General features: G+C 37.8%; 1 protein-coding gene and 1 long non-coding RNA gene across 3 annotated transcripts; both read left to right on the top strand.

The window, feature by feature from the left end:
- Nucleotides 1-484: 484 nt before the first annotated feature.
- socs9 (suppressor of cytokine signaling 9) lies at nt 485-9,353 on the top strand. Of its 2 annotated transcripts, none has more exons than XM_058634635.1 (2): nt 485-650; nt 4,785-9,353. In XM_058634635.1, the coding sequence occupies exon 2, from the start codon at nt 4,942-4,944 to the stop codon at nt 6,601-6,603; it is 1,662 nt and encodes a 553-aa protein (XP_058490618.1). In that variant the 5' UTR covers nt 485-650; nt 4,785-4,941; the 3' UTR covers nt 6,604-9,353. The 2 variants fall into 2 exon arrangements, with proteins under 2 accessions (XP_058490618.1, XP_058490619.1); XM_058634636.1 differs by lacking the exon at nt 485-650 and adding an exon at nt 2,041-2,103.
- Nucleotides 9,354-14,581: 5,228 nt separating this feature from the next.
- LOC131463230 (uncharacterized) lies at nt 14,582-16,307 on the top strand. Its single transcript, XR_009240962.1, has 3 exons — nt 14,582-14,636; nt 15,509-15,601; nt 15,948-16,307. It is a non-coding gene; the product is annotated as an uncharacterized LOC131463230 (long non-coding RNA).
- The last annotated feature ends 3,936 nt before the right edge of the window (nt 16,308-20,243 follow it).

Genomic DNA, 20,243 nt, shown 5'->3' with positions numbered 1-20,243 from the left:
GAGTTTGAGACCTTTGAGTCAAGGGATAAAATTGTCCAGTAAAGATAATTAAAAAAATATCATACATAATTTAATATTTTGTATATTTGTTCATGTATAATATGAAATTTTAAACTATGTTATGACTATGAGAGTAAAATAAAATGCTGAATTACTTAATTTGTCCAAAAATATAAGTATGACTGACTTTTAAAATTACTTTTAAAAGTAACGACAGTGAATATCTTAAATATGAGAAAGTAAGTGATTATAACATAATCTGATGGAACAAAAACTGGATTATCCACTTGCCTTGCATCAACATTCTGGATTTTTCAAATTAAACTGAGATAATTAAGCTGCTCTTTATCAATTCCGTCAGTTTTTCTCGATTATTTGTCCTGTTGTTGAAATGTTAATGAAAACTGAAAAACGTAGAAATTACTCACTACTTTTTATTTTTTTTTATTTTTTTATTTTTTTTAACATCCGGGTCACGCGGTCGGCTGCTTCAGCTTCACTTCATATGATGATGGACCAGGCTAACGAGAGCTAGCCGCCTTGTTTCTCGTCATTTTACACGGAAACAGACACTCTTTCGTCCCGAAACTTGGCAACAACCGCGAAGACATGTTCACGGCGGCCGTTCGGAGAACGACATCCGCGTAGACGTGAGTAAAACCCGGCCCCGTTTCTTTCCACCACTCGGAAAAAGTAGCCAAGTTAGCAGCTAGCTAACGTAGCCTGGACGCTAACGTTAATGTTGTCGCTCAGGAGCTTTAGCAGAAGATAGAGTCGCGAGTTTAATTTAATTTAAGGGCTTCTCGTTTTTATTTGGTTAGTTTTTTTTTACTTTAAAAATGTCAAACGTTTGTAGTTTTAATAAAACTCACTTTCTTTGAATTGTGTGATTTGTGAGCGAGCAGGACGTTATGATGGCTCACCTTGATTTTTCATATACTTCTATAATTTTCAAAACCTCTGGCTCTCTGTCTGTTTCCTTTTGTTTTAAACATCAATACTGTTAAAATTCAATTATTTAAAAAACTTAATTGCATTAAAGGCCAGGCTATGTGGACTCTTAAGTATGTAAGACTGTGGAAGTAAAATGAAATGGTTCTTAAATTAAAATGTAAAGAAAGACATTTTACTTCAATGTATTCACGGATAATAAGCTTTTCAGAATTGTCAATTTTATTGAAAATTGCACCTATCAAGAGTTTAACTGTTAAACTGTCCCATGTTCCTTTTATCTATTTTTAACTTTGGAATGAATGATAGAATGAATTGCTGTAATGGGTTCTGTTGTCTTTTTACATCTTGTATACATCATGAAAGTATTTGTTCTCAAGAAAAGGTTGACAATACCTTTTAAAACACTTTCAGGTTAACAGACGTGAGGTTAAACTAAAATAATGCATTCCATATGTAATAATGTCAAATATATATGGGGTTTTCAACAACTGCAAAAAAGAAATCTACTTGTGTCCTCGAGGACTGTCCTTATCTTGTCAGACTTAAGATGGACACAGGTGTTGATGAAGGACAAGGTGAAGATGTGATGAGGTGTAAAGAACAGATGTAGAAATAAACTCAATGTAATGTTCTCTCGTTGCAAAGTAAGCAAAAGTCTTTGAAAGTGGGTTGAAGAGCCTTATTCAAATATGGCTTCTTATAGGGCAATGGAACAGGAACAGTTTCGACCTTGAAGGTCTTTGTCAGGTGCAAAATGGTGGACAATCATTAAGCAAACATTTGCAAAGCCCTGGCAAGAGGTGCCACCCAATCCTGACTGCATGAATACATGTTATCAAGAGGGAGTGACTATAAACTCACAACAAGGCCTTCTGTCCTGGGATAAAATGATTGTAGCCACTTATCAAAAAGCCTCACATAATAAAAGCAATGCCTGCTTAAGTCTACAATATCTCCTGAGTATGATTGTCTCTTTATCTTGCAATTAGACACATTTTAATGGCGGAAAAGTAAAGTTTTTGAAACTATTCACTCTCCCGGAACAAAGTCCATAGAGATAATCATTTTTTTTTTTTTTTTTCATAGCTCATAGACACTCAGGACTCGCTGGTCCTCTGCTGCCTCGTGTGGAAAGTTTGTGCCACTGAGGTAAAAACCAAACAAAGGAGTATAAACACAAACAAATCAGAAAGAGGAATTCAGGGATTTCCCAACCTGGGCTCTGTTTTAAGAAAATGTGAGTGTGTCACTAAATACTACTTAGAAATACAAATACATGCTGATTATAAGGTGTTACGTCCCAGCTTGTTAGGTGTGGACTGGAAGCAATATAAATAACCAACATGTAATATGGTTAGGAGTTGAGGGTAAGCTCACAAAATAATCTGGCAGAGGATGCTGGTCAAACACAACAAACAACAAAGAGCTAAATGACTGACTTATTAGTCAACTACAGGAATACAACCCCACTTTGAATTAACTCAGTTTACTTTAAGGAAAACAAAAATTACAGAGTGGAACAGCATCGCTATACAAGATTAAAAACAAATCTATGGTTTTAGAAGCTAAGGACCTGAGCCTAATTTTCATGTAGCTGAAGTTTCTAACACCTCTTCCGTTGGGAGTGAGACACCTGGCGGTTCTGCGGCTGCACCAATCGCTCTCCAGTCCACCTGCGACTCCGCCCATCCACTCCAATGATAGGCGAGGGACCACACAGACTAGTTTGCATGCTTAACTCAAGGCTTAAATAAGGGAGGACGAGGTCCAGCGGCCACAACATAAGGACAACAAATAATGTGCAAAAATGAAATGACAAATTCTTTATATAAACCAGGTCTGCAACTGGGGATGGGAATCAGGGTACGATACGATACGAGATACATGGTCCATGATAATCAATAGCAATACATTGTGATATCTGTAATTGAATAAAAAAAACGTGTGTGTGAAAAGTTAAAAGTGCAGGATTTTCTCTATTTATTATGGTATTGCACAAGGAAGGATGACGATATATCACCAAATTGATATTTTGACCCATCTCTGTCTAACAACTAACAACCTTTATGATCGATTAATCTGTTTAAATGTTATTGATTAGCTGTTTGGTCCATAAAGTATTGAAAAAAGTTTATCAGTGTTTTCCTAAACCTCTAAAGGATGACGTTAAACATCCTGTTTTGTCCACAAACCAAAATCATTCAGTTTTAATATTCTATGGAGCAAAGAAACCAGAAAATATTCACATTTAAGAAGCTGAAAAATCACATTAATTGATGGATTAATCAAGATAAATTTAGTAATTGATTAATTGTTGCACCCCCTAATGAAAAACAATTTACGTTGTCCAAATAAAATAAATATGTGATAAAATAAACTCCACAAATGCATTTTGCACTGAAAAATAATCAATTACTAACAAATAACTTTTGATAATTGAGTGTGTGTTTTTTTAAGTAATTAAAACAAGTTATCTGTTTTTCAGCTTCTTACATGTGAATATTTTAGACGTTATGCATTAAAAATGAATAACGTTGATTTGTGGACAACAAAACAAAACATCTTTTTGCAACAAATCAATTAATCAAGGAAATAAAAGACAGCTCAACTCTAACTGTGCAGAACCCTTTTGAATACAAGAGAGTTTTTCTTTACCCTCCAGTTGTGGAAAACAGAGCTAAGGCAATGGACAGAAAACTAAAATATCACACACAACACTTTTATAATTACCACACAATTAACATTACAATAAGGAAATGATCTGTTATTTTAAGCAGTGAAAACAAATCATAAAACTTTTGAAATGTCTGTTCACTTTTTCAATCACCCAAAACCTTCAGATATCCACTAAAAGCACATTTTCACTCCATTTTCAGCTCAGTTTCTCCACATTTTGTCCAAATGTGGTCAATGTTGATGCTTTTATGTGATGTGTTTGTCGTAATGACGGCTATTTCCACCTTTTTTTCAAGCAAAAAGCAGAAGTAATTTCCTTTTTCAGAGGTCATAGTGTTTTGTTGTGTAATATTCAAAACGCCTGGTTTTTGTTACATAAGGCAAATTATAGTTTTAGTTTTTTTTAACAAAAAGCAGTGTCTGTCAACGTGTGACTACCAGCAGTTTATTATGATCATATTTCCTGAATCCTTTCAGCAGCTTAACAGTTCAAAGAGAAAACACTATAAACGTAGATGCAATGTGAGTTTTACATCACTGACACAAGCTATTTTTATTATTGAGCTGTTAAATCCGATCAGGTTAGACCTGTGTTTCTAATAAGATCTCAAAGGACGTCCTGGTTAAATAAAAGATGAAAAAATTGGACGTTTAAAAGTGGAGTAAAAAAGGAAAATTGGCCAAATAATTCGACCAAAAAGTAAAACTCCTATCACAACTCTCTTGGAGGTTGAATGTTAACCAGAGCTTTTATATTTGAAGTGTTGACATGGTGATTTTACAATAACATAGCAATGAATTATGTTTTTTTAGGGCTTACTGATTTCGATAGAATATCCAATTATTGCAATTATTGTTTTTGACTCAAATTTGCTAGTGCAATTTGAGCCGTTGTGTGGTGTACAAAATCAAGTTTTAGAGCAATATTCACTGTTACAGAATTATTACCACCTGAGATAGCGTCAAATATTACCTGCTAATTGTTAGTATATCACATTTTGAACTCCTCGTCTTAAGCTGCCCTCAATTAAGTGAACCTGGAACCTTAAATTCTTGCTGACATAAAAAAAATAATAATACACAATATACATTTGAAATTTCAGGCTGTTATTTTGGTGTTTCTTGGTGTTAAACTCTCTCCCTTTGTTTCACAGGTTCTTTAATGTCAGCAGTCACAATGCACCGACGACGGTAGCGCCATCGTCGATGAGGGATGTGGATGGGAAAGCTCTTGCTGATCAATAACTTCTACTACCAGACGTCTCTTGGTAACGCCGTGGAGCGGTGCGACTGTTCCCGTCCCGTCACATCATGTCTCTGCCAAACGAATCGGGAAACCGAGGGAAGGACCGAGAGAGGGGTGCCAGACCTAAGGTGAGACAGAGCCGGTCAGAGGAAAGGCGGGACTCGGGCGGAGCTCGTAAAGGTGGAAAGGGGAAGAAAAAAGGTGGCGCCTGCCACGAACCCGCGGCAGAGCGGCCCGTCAGTGACGGCTTTGAGTACGGGGAGCTGTTGAATGAGCTGGAGTCCAGCGACCGATCCTCTACCTCTCCTCTGAAGGAGAGTTGGAGATGGCAGGGTATGGAAGTGGCCTCCTCTCTGCCAGGACAGGAGCGGCTGACGACCAGACCAGGACTGGGAACTGTAGGTGAGTCGCCTGCACCGAGTGAAGGCGACGGCAGAGGCTCGAGCAGCAATCGTACTCTCCGGCAAAAAATCCAAGATGCGATGGGTCAGTGTTTCCCGATAAAGACACACAGCACAGCGACGGCAGCAGCAGCAGCAGCAGCTGTAGCTCCACCTCCAGACCCGCCTCCACAGGATCTCACACCAGTAGCTGCCGGTGCTTCTGCCTCCTCAAAGCGCAAAATCCATCTGAGCGAGCTGATGTTGGACGACTGTCCTTTTCCCGTGGGATCAGAGCTCGCTCAGAAATGGAATCTCATTAAGCAGCACACGGCGCCCATTACCCAGCCTCCTTTGCTGGATTCGGCAGTCGTGTGCAGTGCCCCGACTGCAGCCATGGCGACCGTGGTGGAGGACGTGGACGACAAGTTGCGGGAGCGCAGGCGCATCAGCATCGAACAAGGCGTCGAGCCACCGCCCAACGCTGAGATCCACACGTTCGAGGTGACGGCGCAAATTAACCCTATGTACAAACACGGACCTAAACTGGCTCATGGTATGAACGAGCTGTCGGGTTCTGACAGAACGACCGCTCAGCAGCAGCAGCAGCTGCTTCTCCAGAGACAGCAGCAGCACCAGCTCCTGCTCCAGAGCTGTCTGGACACTCTGGATGAGGTCGTGGCCTCGGCGTCCGCGTCCGTCCACACCAGCGATCCTGTCCCCGACCTTCAGGTCGCCCCGGAGGTCGCGGCGACCAGCATGCCCTCCAAAGCCGCGCTCCCCGCGACCGAGCAGCACAAATCCCACGACGGATACCGCATTCACACGCAGATCGATTACATTCACTGTCTGGTCCCAGACCTGCTGCGGATCACCAACCTGCCGTGTTACTGGGGCGTCATGGACCGCTACGAGGCCGAGAGGCTGCTGGAGGGGAAACCCGAGGGCACCTTCCTGCTGAGGGACTCCGCCCAGGAAGACTACCTCTTCTCCGTCAGCTTCCGGCGCTACGGCCGCTCGCTGCACGCGCGCATCGAGCAGTGGAACCACAACTTCAGCTTCGACGTGCACGACCCCAGCGTGTTCCACGCGTCCACGGTGACGGGGCTGCTCGAGCACTACAAGGACCCCAACTCGTGCATGTTCTTCGAGCCGCTGCTGTCCAACCCCATCCACCGCATGCAGCCGTTCAGCCTGCAGCACGTGTGCAGAGCGGTCGTCAGCAGCTGCACCACCTACGACGGCATCAACATGCTTCCCATTCCAAACACTTTGAAAAAGCACCTGAAAGAATATCACTACAAACAGAGGGTGCGTGTACGGAGGATGGACACATGGTGGGAATGAAGGAGAAGAACCACAGAAACATTTAAATACACTACTGTGCAAAGGTTTTTGGTCACTAGCGCTGCAAGTAAACTGCAGACAATGTTTTATTAAAGTTGGTTGGTCCAAAAAATGATTTCTTTGTTATATGAGACAAAGAAACCAGAAAATATTCACATTTAAGAAGCTGAAAAATCAGAAAACACATTAGAACGGTTGGCATTTCATTTAGTAATTGATTAAATATCAATGAATCATTGCAGCCCTATTGATCACCTTTTAGTATTGTTGTTTTAGCAACACCATAATGACAAAAAATTATAGTTATTTTTTTACAGTTTTTATTAGAATAGAACCAGAAAATACAGGAAATATGCATGAGGGGAGAAAAGCGTCTCATAAACAACACATTAGCCCCAATGTGAACTTTTTAACCAAGAAAAAGCACAGATGTGGCGACATGTTGGTGTGTTTTTAAAGCAAATATTTATCACTTTGACCAGTGAATGTGAACGAAGGCTTTATTTCAATCATGTGAACATAATACAGTTACAAAAAGATGAAATAAGACAATCAAAATTCAGTCACAGAGGAAAAACCAGTCCAGCCTCAGGTTTGGTGCGACTCCGTCTGTACGTCCCGTCGTCTTCAGACAAACGGACTTGAACTAAATCCAAAGCTACGACACGTGACTGCGACGGTGAAGACATAGAATATCATGTTTGTTACAAGGAGATCAATATTTTACAGTAAAAATACAGCTTTACGTGATTATATTTAATGATGATAATAGATTTTATGTACAAAGCTTTAATTAACATGACTTAGTGCTGTTATAAGCATTTAATTCATGTTTTAATAAACCATTTTTTTTTAATGTTCTTCAGGTTAATAAAGTCAAGGGTTTATATAAAGCTACAGTTGAATGTTTTAAGTAACTGTAAATAACTTTCTTTAGTTCACATTTGTGACATTTATTTCCCTTAAATGAGACTTAATTTGAATTCATGTAAAATAGAAACTAAATAATCATCATAATAACTAGAGTTAAGCACACTTCATCTTTGTCAATGCTCCTTGTGACCTTCATTGTAAAATAAATGGAAATGTGTGGGAGTATGGAATAATAATCATTACTTAACTATAATTAAGCACTACTTAAGCGTACTTTACCTGTTTTATTAATGCTCCTTGTGACCCTTATTGTGAAATATTAACCCTTCTGTTATCATCCCGTCATCGCCGACAGGATTTTGGTATACGTACTTCTCATTAACACCCTTTGTGAGATCTAAAATAGCAGAGAAATAGAGCTGTAATTGTGCTCCATATACTTATCATTACCGTAGAACCTCAGGACATCCGCTGCGGAAAGAGCGCCCAATTACAGATGAGATTCACCAGCGTGTCGTTCAATAACTGCCAGATATGGAAAGTGAAAGTTATCTTGGAAAAAGGAAAGGAAGAATTTTGTTTTGACAATTCTACAGCCATAAAATCTAAATAAATCCAGATTATCACAATGCTTTCCTTTAACTTTGACATCATGAGTACAGAAACAGCATCACTTAACTATAATCAAGTATTTATTCCACTTTATGGGGTTTTTTGTGACTCGTGTTAAGTGGGAAACTAATGCTTAGCATGGAGTAGACAAAGTTCACGTTGGTTATTCTGGACGATGCAAACGGAGCAGATAGCGTGACGGAAATTAAGCAAAAACGCGTATTTGTTGGAGTTTAAAAACGTAAACCTGGGCGAAACATTACGTTTTTAAACTCCTGCAAATTCGCCATACGTTACACGCCCTACGTGAAATTCAAGTCTTTGCGTTGAGTTTTGTACGTTATTTTTCGCCATGCGGAAGATTGTTGCCTCTGTTTTTAAAGCAGCGTTTGTGTCATGAAAGTCTTAAATCATAGGCTTCATTACCGGGTTTATAACGAGGAGCATTAATAAAGGATAATAAATGCTTAAATTATGGTTAAGTAGTTATTTCTTATTAAGTATTCCCACAATCTGTTAACAGCAGCTTGATTAATCCTTGGATAATCTATGAAATAACACCTTAATTAACCTGAAAAACATGATTAAATGTTAGGTTTAAACATTAATTAACAGTTGAGGTTAATTAATGTGCACAAGTAGTAAAATGTTAGCGAATTCTGCGTCGCCAATGTTATCATATTAAACATTAATCTATATGTGTAACAGATGTGATTGTTTATGCAGGGGCCTTAATCTGAGATTATACTGAAGCGTAATAAATATCAATCATTTACAAGATACAGCTGATATCGCAATAATATCGTGTCATATCGTGCGAATCCCACCCCGGAATATGTATATATTAAAGTATTAAAGTAAACAGAAAATTAGAAAAGAGAAAGTATTTATTGTGACCTCCATGGACTCTAGAAGCTTTTATTGTGAAGTTCTTTTCATGTTCATATTTTATGTATTTTTATGGTTTAATTTACACAAAAATAAAAAGTCATTAACAGAACTAAGACTTTTGCACAGTAGTGTACATTTTTAATTTCTCTTCAAAGTGAACAATGATCTGGCTGTTTTTTAACTTTCACTGTCTGATGATGATGATTCTTTTTTTAATTTATTTTATTTACTTCCTGCTGTTCACGTCTTTAATAATAATTATAATAATGATAATAATAATTGTACTGAGCGACTCTGACGAGACAACAGTGATCTGACTGATCTTTGCACAACACTCCACGTTCTTTATGCTCAAATTAAACTTCTATAACAGACGTATTGTTCACGGACGTTTATTATCCGACGACGAGGAGGAGGAGGAGGAGGAAGAAAGACTCTGTGGAAATCGTGGGAAAATCAAGCGGATTATTGTCGTGATAAAAGAAAAGGGTTTGTCGTGGATCGCGCTCTGACGAGCTTTTCTTCCCGTTAGCGTTAGAGTGTGGCGATGATGGACGTCCACGTTATTACTCATTAGTAGTAGTACTTTAGTAGATTTTGTAGTGCTTTATACATGACAGTCACACACACACACACACACACACCAGTCAACGTAATTTAGTCGAGTTTTATTCAGTCAAGGTGAGGAGGAATAAATACTAAATGCTTTTGTCTGAGTATTGAGGCCATTCTGAAGGAAAAGAAATGACACAAATAAAGTCTTAATATTTAGAGAAAAAATACATAATGTTATAAGAATAAAGTCATAATATTTTGAGAAAGTTGGCGTATTCCGGTTTTATTCTGGTTATTTTCTCACAGTATTACATCATTCGTGTATTAATTCACACAGTATGACATTATTCGTGCAGTGTTACAACTTAATTCTTATAAGATAAACGTTATTCCTGCCGTATTTAGACTTTATTCTCGCAATATTACGACTTTGTTCTAACTTTACTCTTGTAATAACACAACTTAATTTACGCCATTATTCTCGTTATTAGAAGTTTATTCTTGCAGTATTTTAACTTATTTCTCACAATATTCTTGTAATAACTCAATTTTTGTATTACAATTTAATTCACGTAGTATTACGACTTTAAGCTTGTAATATTACAATGTTATTCTCGCCTTATTAGGAGTCAATTATTGCCGTACTACGACTATTCTCATAGTTCTGTAACTTTATTCTTGTAATGACAACTAAATTCTCGTATTATGACTTTAATCATGTAATCCAATTTAATTCTTGCAGTGTTTAGACTTAATTCTCGTTATATATTACGACTTTATTCTTGTAATAACACAACTCAATTATTTCCGTATTACGACTTTATTCAACAACAAATGTCATCGTCTGAGAATAAAATGAAGACCAGTCACAACATTTCACAGCAGACAGACTTTTAATTTTCTTAATTATCTACAATTTATGAGTGTACCTGTGCACTGATTGTTGTTTGTCCGTCAGTAATAATCAGAGAAGAAAAGCGTCGGTGTTAATGAGAAAGCGTGGAAAATGGATTCCAGCGGTGACGCAGTGATTGGCCGTCACAGGCAAATGAGTCATGACTGTTAATGAAGGTGTTATGATTTAAACACGCATGACCTTTGACCTCTGTTTACCATTATTTTATTAATTGAAGGTAAAGGACAATGCATTTCAATAAATATTCAAATGTAAATATGCCAGGTTTGTAGCCTCAGGCTAACTTCTCTCTGTTGTCTCTTGGCAGATTGAATTATATATATGTATATATATACATATATACATATATATATATATAGATATAGATATACATATATATGTATATATGTAGAAAAAAAATAACTAAAAAGAAATCAAGGGACATTTAGAACAGATACAAATGTGCGATTAATTGCGATTAATCGTGAGTTAACTATGACATTAATGCGATTATTGGCGATTAAATATTTTAATCATTTGACAGCACAAGTTATTATCTTAATTTTATGGGTCAAATAGGTTTTATGGCTTCAGAATAAATTAATTTGAGCCTGTTTTTGTGCATCGGATGTCGTGTGGAATTTGGGATTATAAGTAGATTTTGGAATTATAAGTAGATTTTGGAATTATAAGTAGATTTTGGAATTATAAGTAGAATTTATATGTGGACCTGTCCAGGCCGTGACTCTGCCTTTTGCCCTATGTCAGCTGGGATTGGCACCAGCAACCCTCATGTGGAGGATAAAGATAGAAGATGGATGTTTGTTTGAATCAGTGCAAACTGCAGTAACCCATGAAGCACAGCAGGGGGCTCTGAAGTGCTTCAGTGTTTTACAGGGGCTGCTCTCAGGCCTGTGTGTGTGTGTGTGTGTGTCATCATGCAGGTATTACAGGTCCTGGGGGATAAAAAAAGAAAAAGACGAGGACTCTTCTTTGTCTTTGCCTGGATGAGTGGACCCACAGGAGAAACATGCTTAAAGCTGATTGGCTGCACAGACTTCTCTCTCTCTCTCTCTCTCTCTCTCTCTCTCTCTCTCTCTCTCTCTCTCTCTCTCTCTCTCTCTTTCACCTCATTCTCGTTGAGGGAGTAGATTTTTGCCCACAGCCTAATCTCAACATTTGAACAACACGGTGAGTGGAGAATGACTTTAGGATGATGAGGGACGACGACGGTGACTTTACCCAATAATCCGCCACTCATAATCTAATAAATGCCCTTAAAAAAGGGGGGAGCTTTATTCTGAGACTGGGATTATTTCAGCCCTTTATGTTGAGGTTAATGTACAGTAAGAGACGCAGTATCTGGGACATTAAGTCACATGAGTTAAAATCCCTGCTCATAAGCATCTCGATTATGCTAAGCATCTCGGTTCTTCTCATCCACCCACAGAGGAGGAATATATTTGTGTGACAGAGGAGACGCAGCAGCAGCAGCAGCAGTTATTTTTGGTCAGCAGCAGCAGCAGCAGTTATTTTTGGTCAGCAGCAGCAGATGATTCCAGTGTAATCTCAAACCTTCAGCGTGCAGAGAAACATTGTTGCCCGAAAGAAGCGCTCCCTCCTGGCTCACGTTTCATCTTTGTTTTTCGTGCAAGTGAGACATTGACAATGTTTCCTCGACCTGTTATTTAAAGCAGCCGTACGTAAGAGCTGTATTATATAAGGTCATAAAAATGAACATGATAGGATGAGGATGAGAGGTAAAGAAAACATGGAGGCTGGACGTTTACTCAGTTTGGACACTGAGTTTTTAGTTCTTTGTCTATTTTTCCTTTGCGATGTTTGCTGTGACAGAGCTGATGGAGAAGTAAAGAAAAACGCTGACTGCCAAATAGTGAGCTGTTATCTATATCCACCAATGGACTGACTGCCAAATAATGAACTGGTCCCAATAATGAGCTGTTCTCTATATCCACCAATGGACTGACTGTCAAATAGTGAGCTGTTCTCTATATCCACCAACAGACTGACTGCCAAATAGTGAGCTGTTATCTATATCCACCAATAGACTGACTGTCAAATAGTGAGCTGTTCTCTATATCCACCAACGGACTGATTTCCAAATAGTGAGCTGTTATCTATATCCACCAATAGACTGACTGTCAAATAGTGAGCTGTTCTCTATATCCACCAACGGACTGATTTCCAAATAGTGAGCTGTTATCTATATCCACCAATAGACTGACTGCCAAATAATGAACTGGTCCCAATAATGAGCTGTTCTCTATATCCACCAATGGACTGACTGTCAAATAATGAACTGGTCCCAATAATGAGCTGTTCTCTATATCCACCAATGGACTGACTGTCAAATAGTGAGCTGTTCTCTATATCCACCAACAGACTGATTGCCAAATAGTGAGCTGTTATCTATATCCACCAATGGACTGACTGTCAAATAATGAGCTGTTACATATATCCACCAAGACATGGCCTGTAAAATAATGAGCTCTTATCTATATCCACCAACGGGCCGAGTACCAAATAGTGAGCTGTTCTCTATATCCACCAACAGACTGACTGCCAAATAGTGAGCTGTTATCTATATCCACCAATAGACTGACTGCCAAATAACGAGCTGGTCCCAATTTCCAACAAGAAATGGCCTGCCAAATAATGAGCTGTTCCATGAATCCACCAAGAGATTAACTGCCAAATAATGAGCTATTCTCAGATGTGTATATCTCAGCGACATGTTAACAGATCAGGACGAATGTTGTCATGTTTCTGTCAGACGCTAACAGATATAAGCAGGTAAATTTAAGATGTGAACGTTTGTCAAACACATTTTTCTGCTGGTGTTCTTCTGCTCGGTCTCTTGTTTTCTGCTCTGCTCTGCTGGTGTCAGGCCACTGATGGAATAATGCCACAGCTCGTATCCTCTGATTCAGCCTGGATTGATGGGATTGTGGTGTAAATGACATAAAAACCAGCTCATACACTCGTCCCTTTCCGCCCATTAAGTCATTAACCAACAGGGTGGAAACAATGGACGGACGACGACGATGATGATGATGATGATGATGGTGCTGGATTATTCATGACCACATTAATGTATCCTGTAATTTGCTGTATGTTTGTTGTAATGTAACGTTTGCACATATGCAGCCACAGATTACACGGATATAATTACAGATAAGGATTGTTTGTTTGTTTTTGTTTGAATGAGTGGTTAATTATGGCGGTGACGGACGCTCATGCATCACTGCTGCACTGAAGGTGTTTGTGATTCTAACGACAGAGATGATGAAAGTACCCGGCACCTGCTCCGTGTGGCTCTGATCATGCTGTTGCTCTGACCAGTTACCGTTAAACCTCGCCAGATACTTGTCATTTCTCATGTTTTTTAGTTTTCTGTGATTTTCATTTTTGGGTTCTCTCACGATCACAAATTCAGGACGATTGTCGAGCCGCTTGGTGGAGACGGACACCTTGTCAGCGTCAATTGAAGACACCGTGACAAGAATTCTAATCTGACGTCTCCTATGTCGTGTCCCTGGACTTTGACCAGCAGGAGAACAAAGTGCTCTGACACGGTGTGACACACACACAGAGAGAGAGAGAGAGTGTCTCACTGAAGGACAGACTGTCCACACTGTCCTGTTTGTGACACCCAGGGACGAGTCCACAACCTTTCTTTTTCTTTCTTTTCTTTTTTGTGTCTGAGCTCAAGACCACGAACATCGCTGTCCTCACTTTCATAAATGTCCTCACTGTCACAAAATGTCCCCACTTTGAAAATGTCTTCAATTTAAAAAAAATGTCCTCACGTTCAAAAACAGCACCTTTTTTTTATTTAATTTTTTCTGATTTGGACAGAGACTTGTTTTTGTCTCAGTTACTGACGTCCTGTTTTGTTGCTTTGTGGACTTCCTGTTTTATTTTGTAGTTGTGTTTCTGTCTGTCTTTACTTCCTGCAGATTTGTGATGATTACATTCACCTGTGTATGATTTACACCTGGTTCCTGCCCAGAGCCCCGCCCCCCACAGTCACATGCTCCTTGTTCAGCCAATGACATTCTATCATCCTGAAAATCCGCCATTTGGAAGTTCAAACAGGTGTCAATCAAACTTTTATGACGACTGCAGAGACACCAGTGCTGCTGCTGTCTCCAAACATCCCATAATATCATCAGTGCAGTAACAGGTAAGTGTTTAAACTGACCAGAGTCGTTTTGACTTCGCTCTCTCATCAAAGGTTGTGTTTGTTTGTTTTTATGAAACAGGAAATGAATGAGTGAATTTAACGGTCAGAGATGATTTTGTTCGATTTTTGCTTTCATGTGATTTTAACAGTGAACAGAGAGATTATTATGGTTTTTGTTTAAAGATGTCTCACTCTGACTCAGATTTCAAATGCTGATTTATTTAAATTTGAAATGAATGTTTGTTTGTTTGCTTGAATATTGCAGCGACCTGGTGTTTTCTTAACTGTTGAGACATTTTCACACAAAACGTCCTCACTTTTACAAAATGTCCTCACTTTTACGAGACTTACGTTGTAGTTTAAAACATCAGAATCTTTGTGTCTGTGACTGTATTTCTGTGTTCAGGAGAATTTTTATTTAATGCCTGCAAATCTTAATGTAAAATTCTCTTATTGCACCCCTGCGTTTAAATTTACAGCCAAATAAAACAATATTTGCACATAAAATTAAATTTTTTGTACCACAACCAATTCTTGATGTGTGGGACTTTTTGGGAAAAGCTGGACGTGTCTTCAGAAAACAAAGGATGGTAAGTAAATTTTAAACTTCAGAAACTTGCTTTAATGTGATGTTATGATGCATAAACTGTGATTAATAGTAGATTTGCGTTCATTAATGTAGAGTTTATTAAGTCAAACCTTCATTTAAAAGACAGAAAAGCAATAAAAACATCTATTTGCTCTTATTTTAACATTTTCAAGTTATAATTTGACCAATTTTAATCATTATTTGTTTTATCATTATTTTTGTTTAAATGTGTTTTTGTTTTTGTTTACACAAAAACACAAATCTTTCTTTTTTAAAATTAAAGGTCAAAGGACAAGGACGTTACAGGACGGACAGATGGAAAAGTTTCCCCCACAGTTACCGTGGAAACGCAGACTTTTTGACAGGAACTTCGTGTGTAAGTCGTCACATTAACGATGGCTGAGTTCCATTTAGTTTCACTGTCACTGTTTTCACCTGCACGAGACATTTTTAGACTCACCTGCTACAGTGTGTCAAAAATTGACAAAAAGTAATTATTAACAAAGTTTTTCCTCATTATTTTACCTGAAGCCAAATTTTATTTTCATAAATGTAAAAAGAAAAGTCATTATGCTCCATAAACCCTTAAATTTAAGTGTTCTAATTACATCTCAACACTAAATATAACACATTAAACTCTATTTATTCAATGTTTCTTTTCTTTAATTAGTTTTTGTTGATATTTGTTGTCATTAAAATGCATCTTTTTATTTATTTTCAAGGTCAAACGAAAACGCCCCTGGGAAAACCCCTTTTTTCCACCGTAACCGTGGCAACGCAGCAGCAGTGAGATCAAGTGTTTGTGGTAATGGAGGATAAAAGCGTTTTATATAATGGAGCGGATTTAAAGATAAACACCGCGCGCTGCGGGAGACGCCGCCGCTGTCTGTGACGTCAGGGACAAAAAGCATCGAGGACACAGAGACACGAGCTGCACGGACACATAAATGGACCATTTAGAAAATGGAAGGTGGACGACATGGTGAGACGCTGCTGCCCCCTGCTGTTCATGGAGTTTGTTCAAGGAGTTTCACCTTTTTTATAAAAAGGTGTTTTTGTCTCTGACGTCAAACAACCAAGGTAACGCCCCCTTCTGGCAGGAAACAACACTGTTCACCTCTATAGATAAAACTCACCTTTTTTTTTTTACTACAGTACTATTTTTTCTACACTAGAAAAATAAAGAGCTATTCTATACATCCATGGATGGACTGACTGCCAAATAGTGAGCTGTTCTCTATATCCACCAATAGGTCGACTGCAAAATAATGAACTGGTCCAAATTTCCAAGTTCAGCCTAATTTTGCTAATTGTGCGTTTTCAATGGAAACAATTAGAAGTTTAACACCGGTGTTTGGTGTAAAACACTTTTCTCTGTTTTTTTTGTGGTGACAGACGATTCTAACGACACTAAGTTTAAAAAAAAACCCAACAAAACAAAGGTAAATGTCAGAGTGTCTGCTTTAGGCTTCGTTATCACCTCACAGCGTTTGCTTCATTCCTGCTCTGCTCGTCATCAACATGAGTGACACGTCTGTGGGAACCAGCTGGAGGCTGAAGGAGAGAGAATCTGACAACACTCTCCCTCCTTCCTTCCTTCCTTCACTCCTTCCTTCCTTACTCAGAAGTGACCTGCAGGCAAAACCCGTCACTGAGTCTTTGTCACCGTGGAAACTCTGCAGCTTCAGAGTGAAAAAAAGATTTAATAAGTTCTATTTTTAAATGTTCTACGTCAGAGTTCTATTGTATTTGTGAATATTTAGATGTTATCTCATGTAGTTAATGATCTGTCGTGTTTTAAATCTAGAAAACGTTAAATATCAAACTTTAAATTCACTTAAAATTGACATCATAAATTAAATTTGCTCCAGTGTGGATCTGTTTTTTTCTTTTATGTAAATACAACATGATATAATAATAATATACTGTATAATAGAGCTGCAACAATTTTAGCAATAATTTTTTTTTACATACGTACACTTATAGTCACTAAAACTTTAACTTTTTTTAATCCAAATGTTTTTGATTTTAACAAATTAGTTTTAATTCAGTTTCATTTTTTTTTAATATTTAATTTACACATTTTTATTTGTAATCTCATGTCCTTTTTTTTGATAAATTATGGAGGGAAAAAAGAAAATTGGTCAAACTTCAAAAACCCTTTCAAACTAAAACTTCTACAGAAAATCCAATATCTGTCACTTATGCTATAATTGATATCACTGTGACCAAAATCACTAATACTATTACAGTTTGGATTAGATTGTGGGATTAAAAAAAGTCTAATCTTGTTTGAATGTGATACAGAAGCAAGTTTTAATCTGAGCTGCAGAAACAAAACTAATCTGAGTCACAGATCAAATAAAACACAGAAAAGTCACGTCATGGTAACGACTGTGTGTCTGTGGCTGAAAAACTGCAGCAGATGTAGATTATGGGACAGCAGATTAAACGCCATAAAAAAACAAAACAAAATTGCTGTCAAAGAGTGCAGTGAAATTCAAGATCAGAAGGAAGAAACATCCACAAAAGCAGTTAAATTGAATAATGACAATAAAGATTTATGAGAAAAACGGTAAAACTGAGCTTTTACGAGCATGTACGGTAAATCAGTGCACTGTATACGGTGGATGCATTAGCTTCATGCTAACATCTATGGCAAAATACATTGATATGCTAACAGTTAGCATTGAACGTGATCGCCAACAGAAAACAAAGTCATGGAAATCTACTACATTTAGAACAAACATAAACTGTTTACACCAAACACAGTTTTTACAAATAAAGTGATAGAAAAAATACAATTATCGGCAAATGTAACGAAAATAAGTCACAATGTTTACAGACACAATTTAATCGAGATAAGGTTGGACTAAGACAGACAATCGGACAACTTACAGAGGGCGTTAACGTGTGATTCCGCTCCCTTAGGTGGTGCTCAATGATTTTGAGTTGGAAATGGTTTTGTATTTAATTGTAATCGTATCGTGAGATTGTGTTTACAGAAAACAGAGAGCGCACAGAGTTCTCTTTCCTCGTAGAAAAAAGCCTTAATGTCACTAGTAAGATGTAAAATTACAACCCATTAAATTGTTGTGCTTTTATGCAGCAACACAACTACAACAACAACTGCATCCAATTAAGAAATATCCTGCAGGTAAACCCAACAGTAGAGCGGTGACGATTTACAGTATTCACATTTTTTGGGTCAAATAAATTAGAAATATAACACATTATGTGCTGAAATCTGATGAATATTTATAAACCTGTGAGAACAAAGTCTCCTTTCTGTGGATAATCAGAGGAGTGAAGAGAGAGAGAGAAAAGGCTGCTGCTGCTGCTCAGCGTCGAGCTGCGAGATTTTTATTTTTATTTTTTCACACATATATGTGGGCTACTCTGTAAACTCCTGAACCTGTGATTGAAGGATCTGAGTTCAGTCTGACAATCCTTTACCTGCTGTGAGCGCTCACATTCATGCACTTGTTCTTTTCCACCAAAAGACCTGAGTCTCACTCTGCTTCTGCTTCTGATTAAAGGTGTAACCAGAAGGTCTGAGGTCCTGAGACTCTGCAGGACACAAACGAACTACATACATATATGTATGTATATATACATATACAGTATTATGGAAATTAATTTAAGAATATATTGAGTTAAAGTCTGAATATATATATTTATATATACTTGTATATGAAAAATCAATATATATATAAAAAGTCTATATATAAAGAAAACTCTATAGCGCCCCCAGAGGTCGGTTCATGGTCTGACAAAAGTCGTCGGATCGGGACAGAATTTGGTGACTGTCGGGCTTACTCCAAAGTTTCTTGAGGATTTATTTTTTAGGAATTTTTGACGCTTGTTACTCTCATGATTCCAAACTAAATTCTAATGTAATTCCATTAGCTTTGCCCACCTAGAAGTCGGCTATTTTGGAAAAACAAAAATGGCTTGTCTACGCATTTGAACGAACTCGTCCTAGCATGTTTGAGCTAACCACATCAAACTCGGTCCGTGTGTTCTAGACAAGGATGTTCTCGTAAAGTTGACGTAAAAATGTGTGTCCTACGAGTGGTCCTAGTTATTATGATGATGATGATGATGATAATAATGATGAAAGTACATCCTCATTCCTCATACATTCCTCCATATCGCTCGGCCCTACTTTCATTAATGATGTTTTAATGCAACGATGTTTTAGTGTCAACATTAACATCAACACAGCGACGTTAATCGTTTTGTAAAAAAATCACGACAACGCTGGCTTCCCTGAAGGAAACCGTGAGGTTAATGTTCAGGAGGAGAGTTCAGTTCACACTGCAGAAAACACAGAATGTTCATTATAGGTTTGGTTTCTGCACACACACACACACACAATCAGTCACACTCTTGTCCAGTAATTAAAAAGCGAGTGGACGGAGCCAAGATCTTGTATTTAACCTTCACATCCCCTTGTTTTTTTTTATTAAAAGCGAATTTCCACTTCCTGTATTGAAGAAGTGTCTCCCTTTTCAATTTCACTTTCCTCATGTCCTCAAGGTCGTTCTTCTAAATGTATTTATATATATATATATATATATTTATATATATGGTAATTATTATTTTTTTCTATCTTTTACTGTTGTGACCACAGACTGAGAATATAAAGGACTCAGACATACGTAGTCATTCAGTTTGCAGGCTGAGTCTAATCAGAAAGTAGTGAACAGACACCAGGGGGCGACTTTGCTGGTACGAAAAAGAGCTTAGTTTTAATGGAAGTCTATGGGAAAATGATTTCTATGGTTTTTAAATCAAAGAGCCAAACCACAGAATATGTGTACTCTAGATAAAACTGACTGTGGTGCTGTGGAGCTTTTCCTGACGTGATGTCCGGAGCTCTATTGTCTGAGGATTGTAAACAAAGCTAAACCAACTCACAGCTAAGTTAAAAACAAGTAAGATTTAAGCAAAACAAAAAAAAAATGTGTCAAAACTGGGTTAAAAACAAACCATATACTAAGATAATCTAATTG

The sequence above is a fragment of the Solea solea genome, chromosome 7, assembly GCF_958295425.1.
Source record: "Solea solea chromosome 7, fSolSol10.1, whole genome shotgun sequence".
Classification (NCBI taxonomy): Eukaryota; Metazoa; Chordata; class Actinopteri; order Pleuronectiformes; family Soleidae; genus Solea; species Solea solea.
The sequence above is the reverse complement of the archived record's forward strand: the minus strand, read 5'-3'. Positions and strand labels throughout refer to the sequence as shown.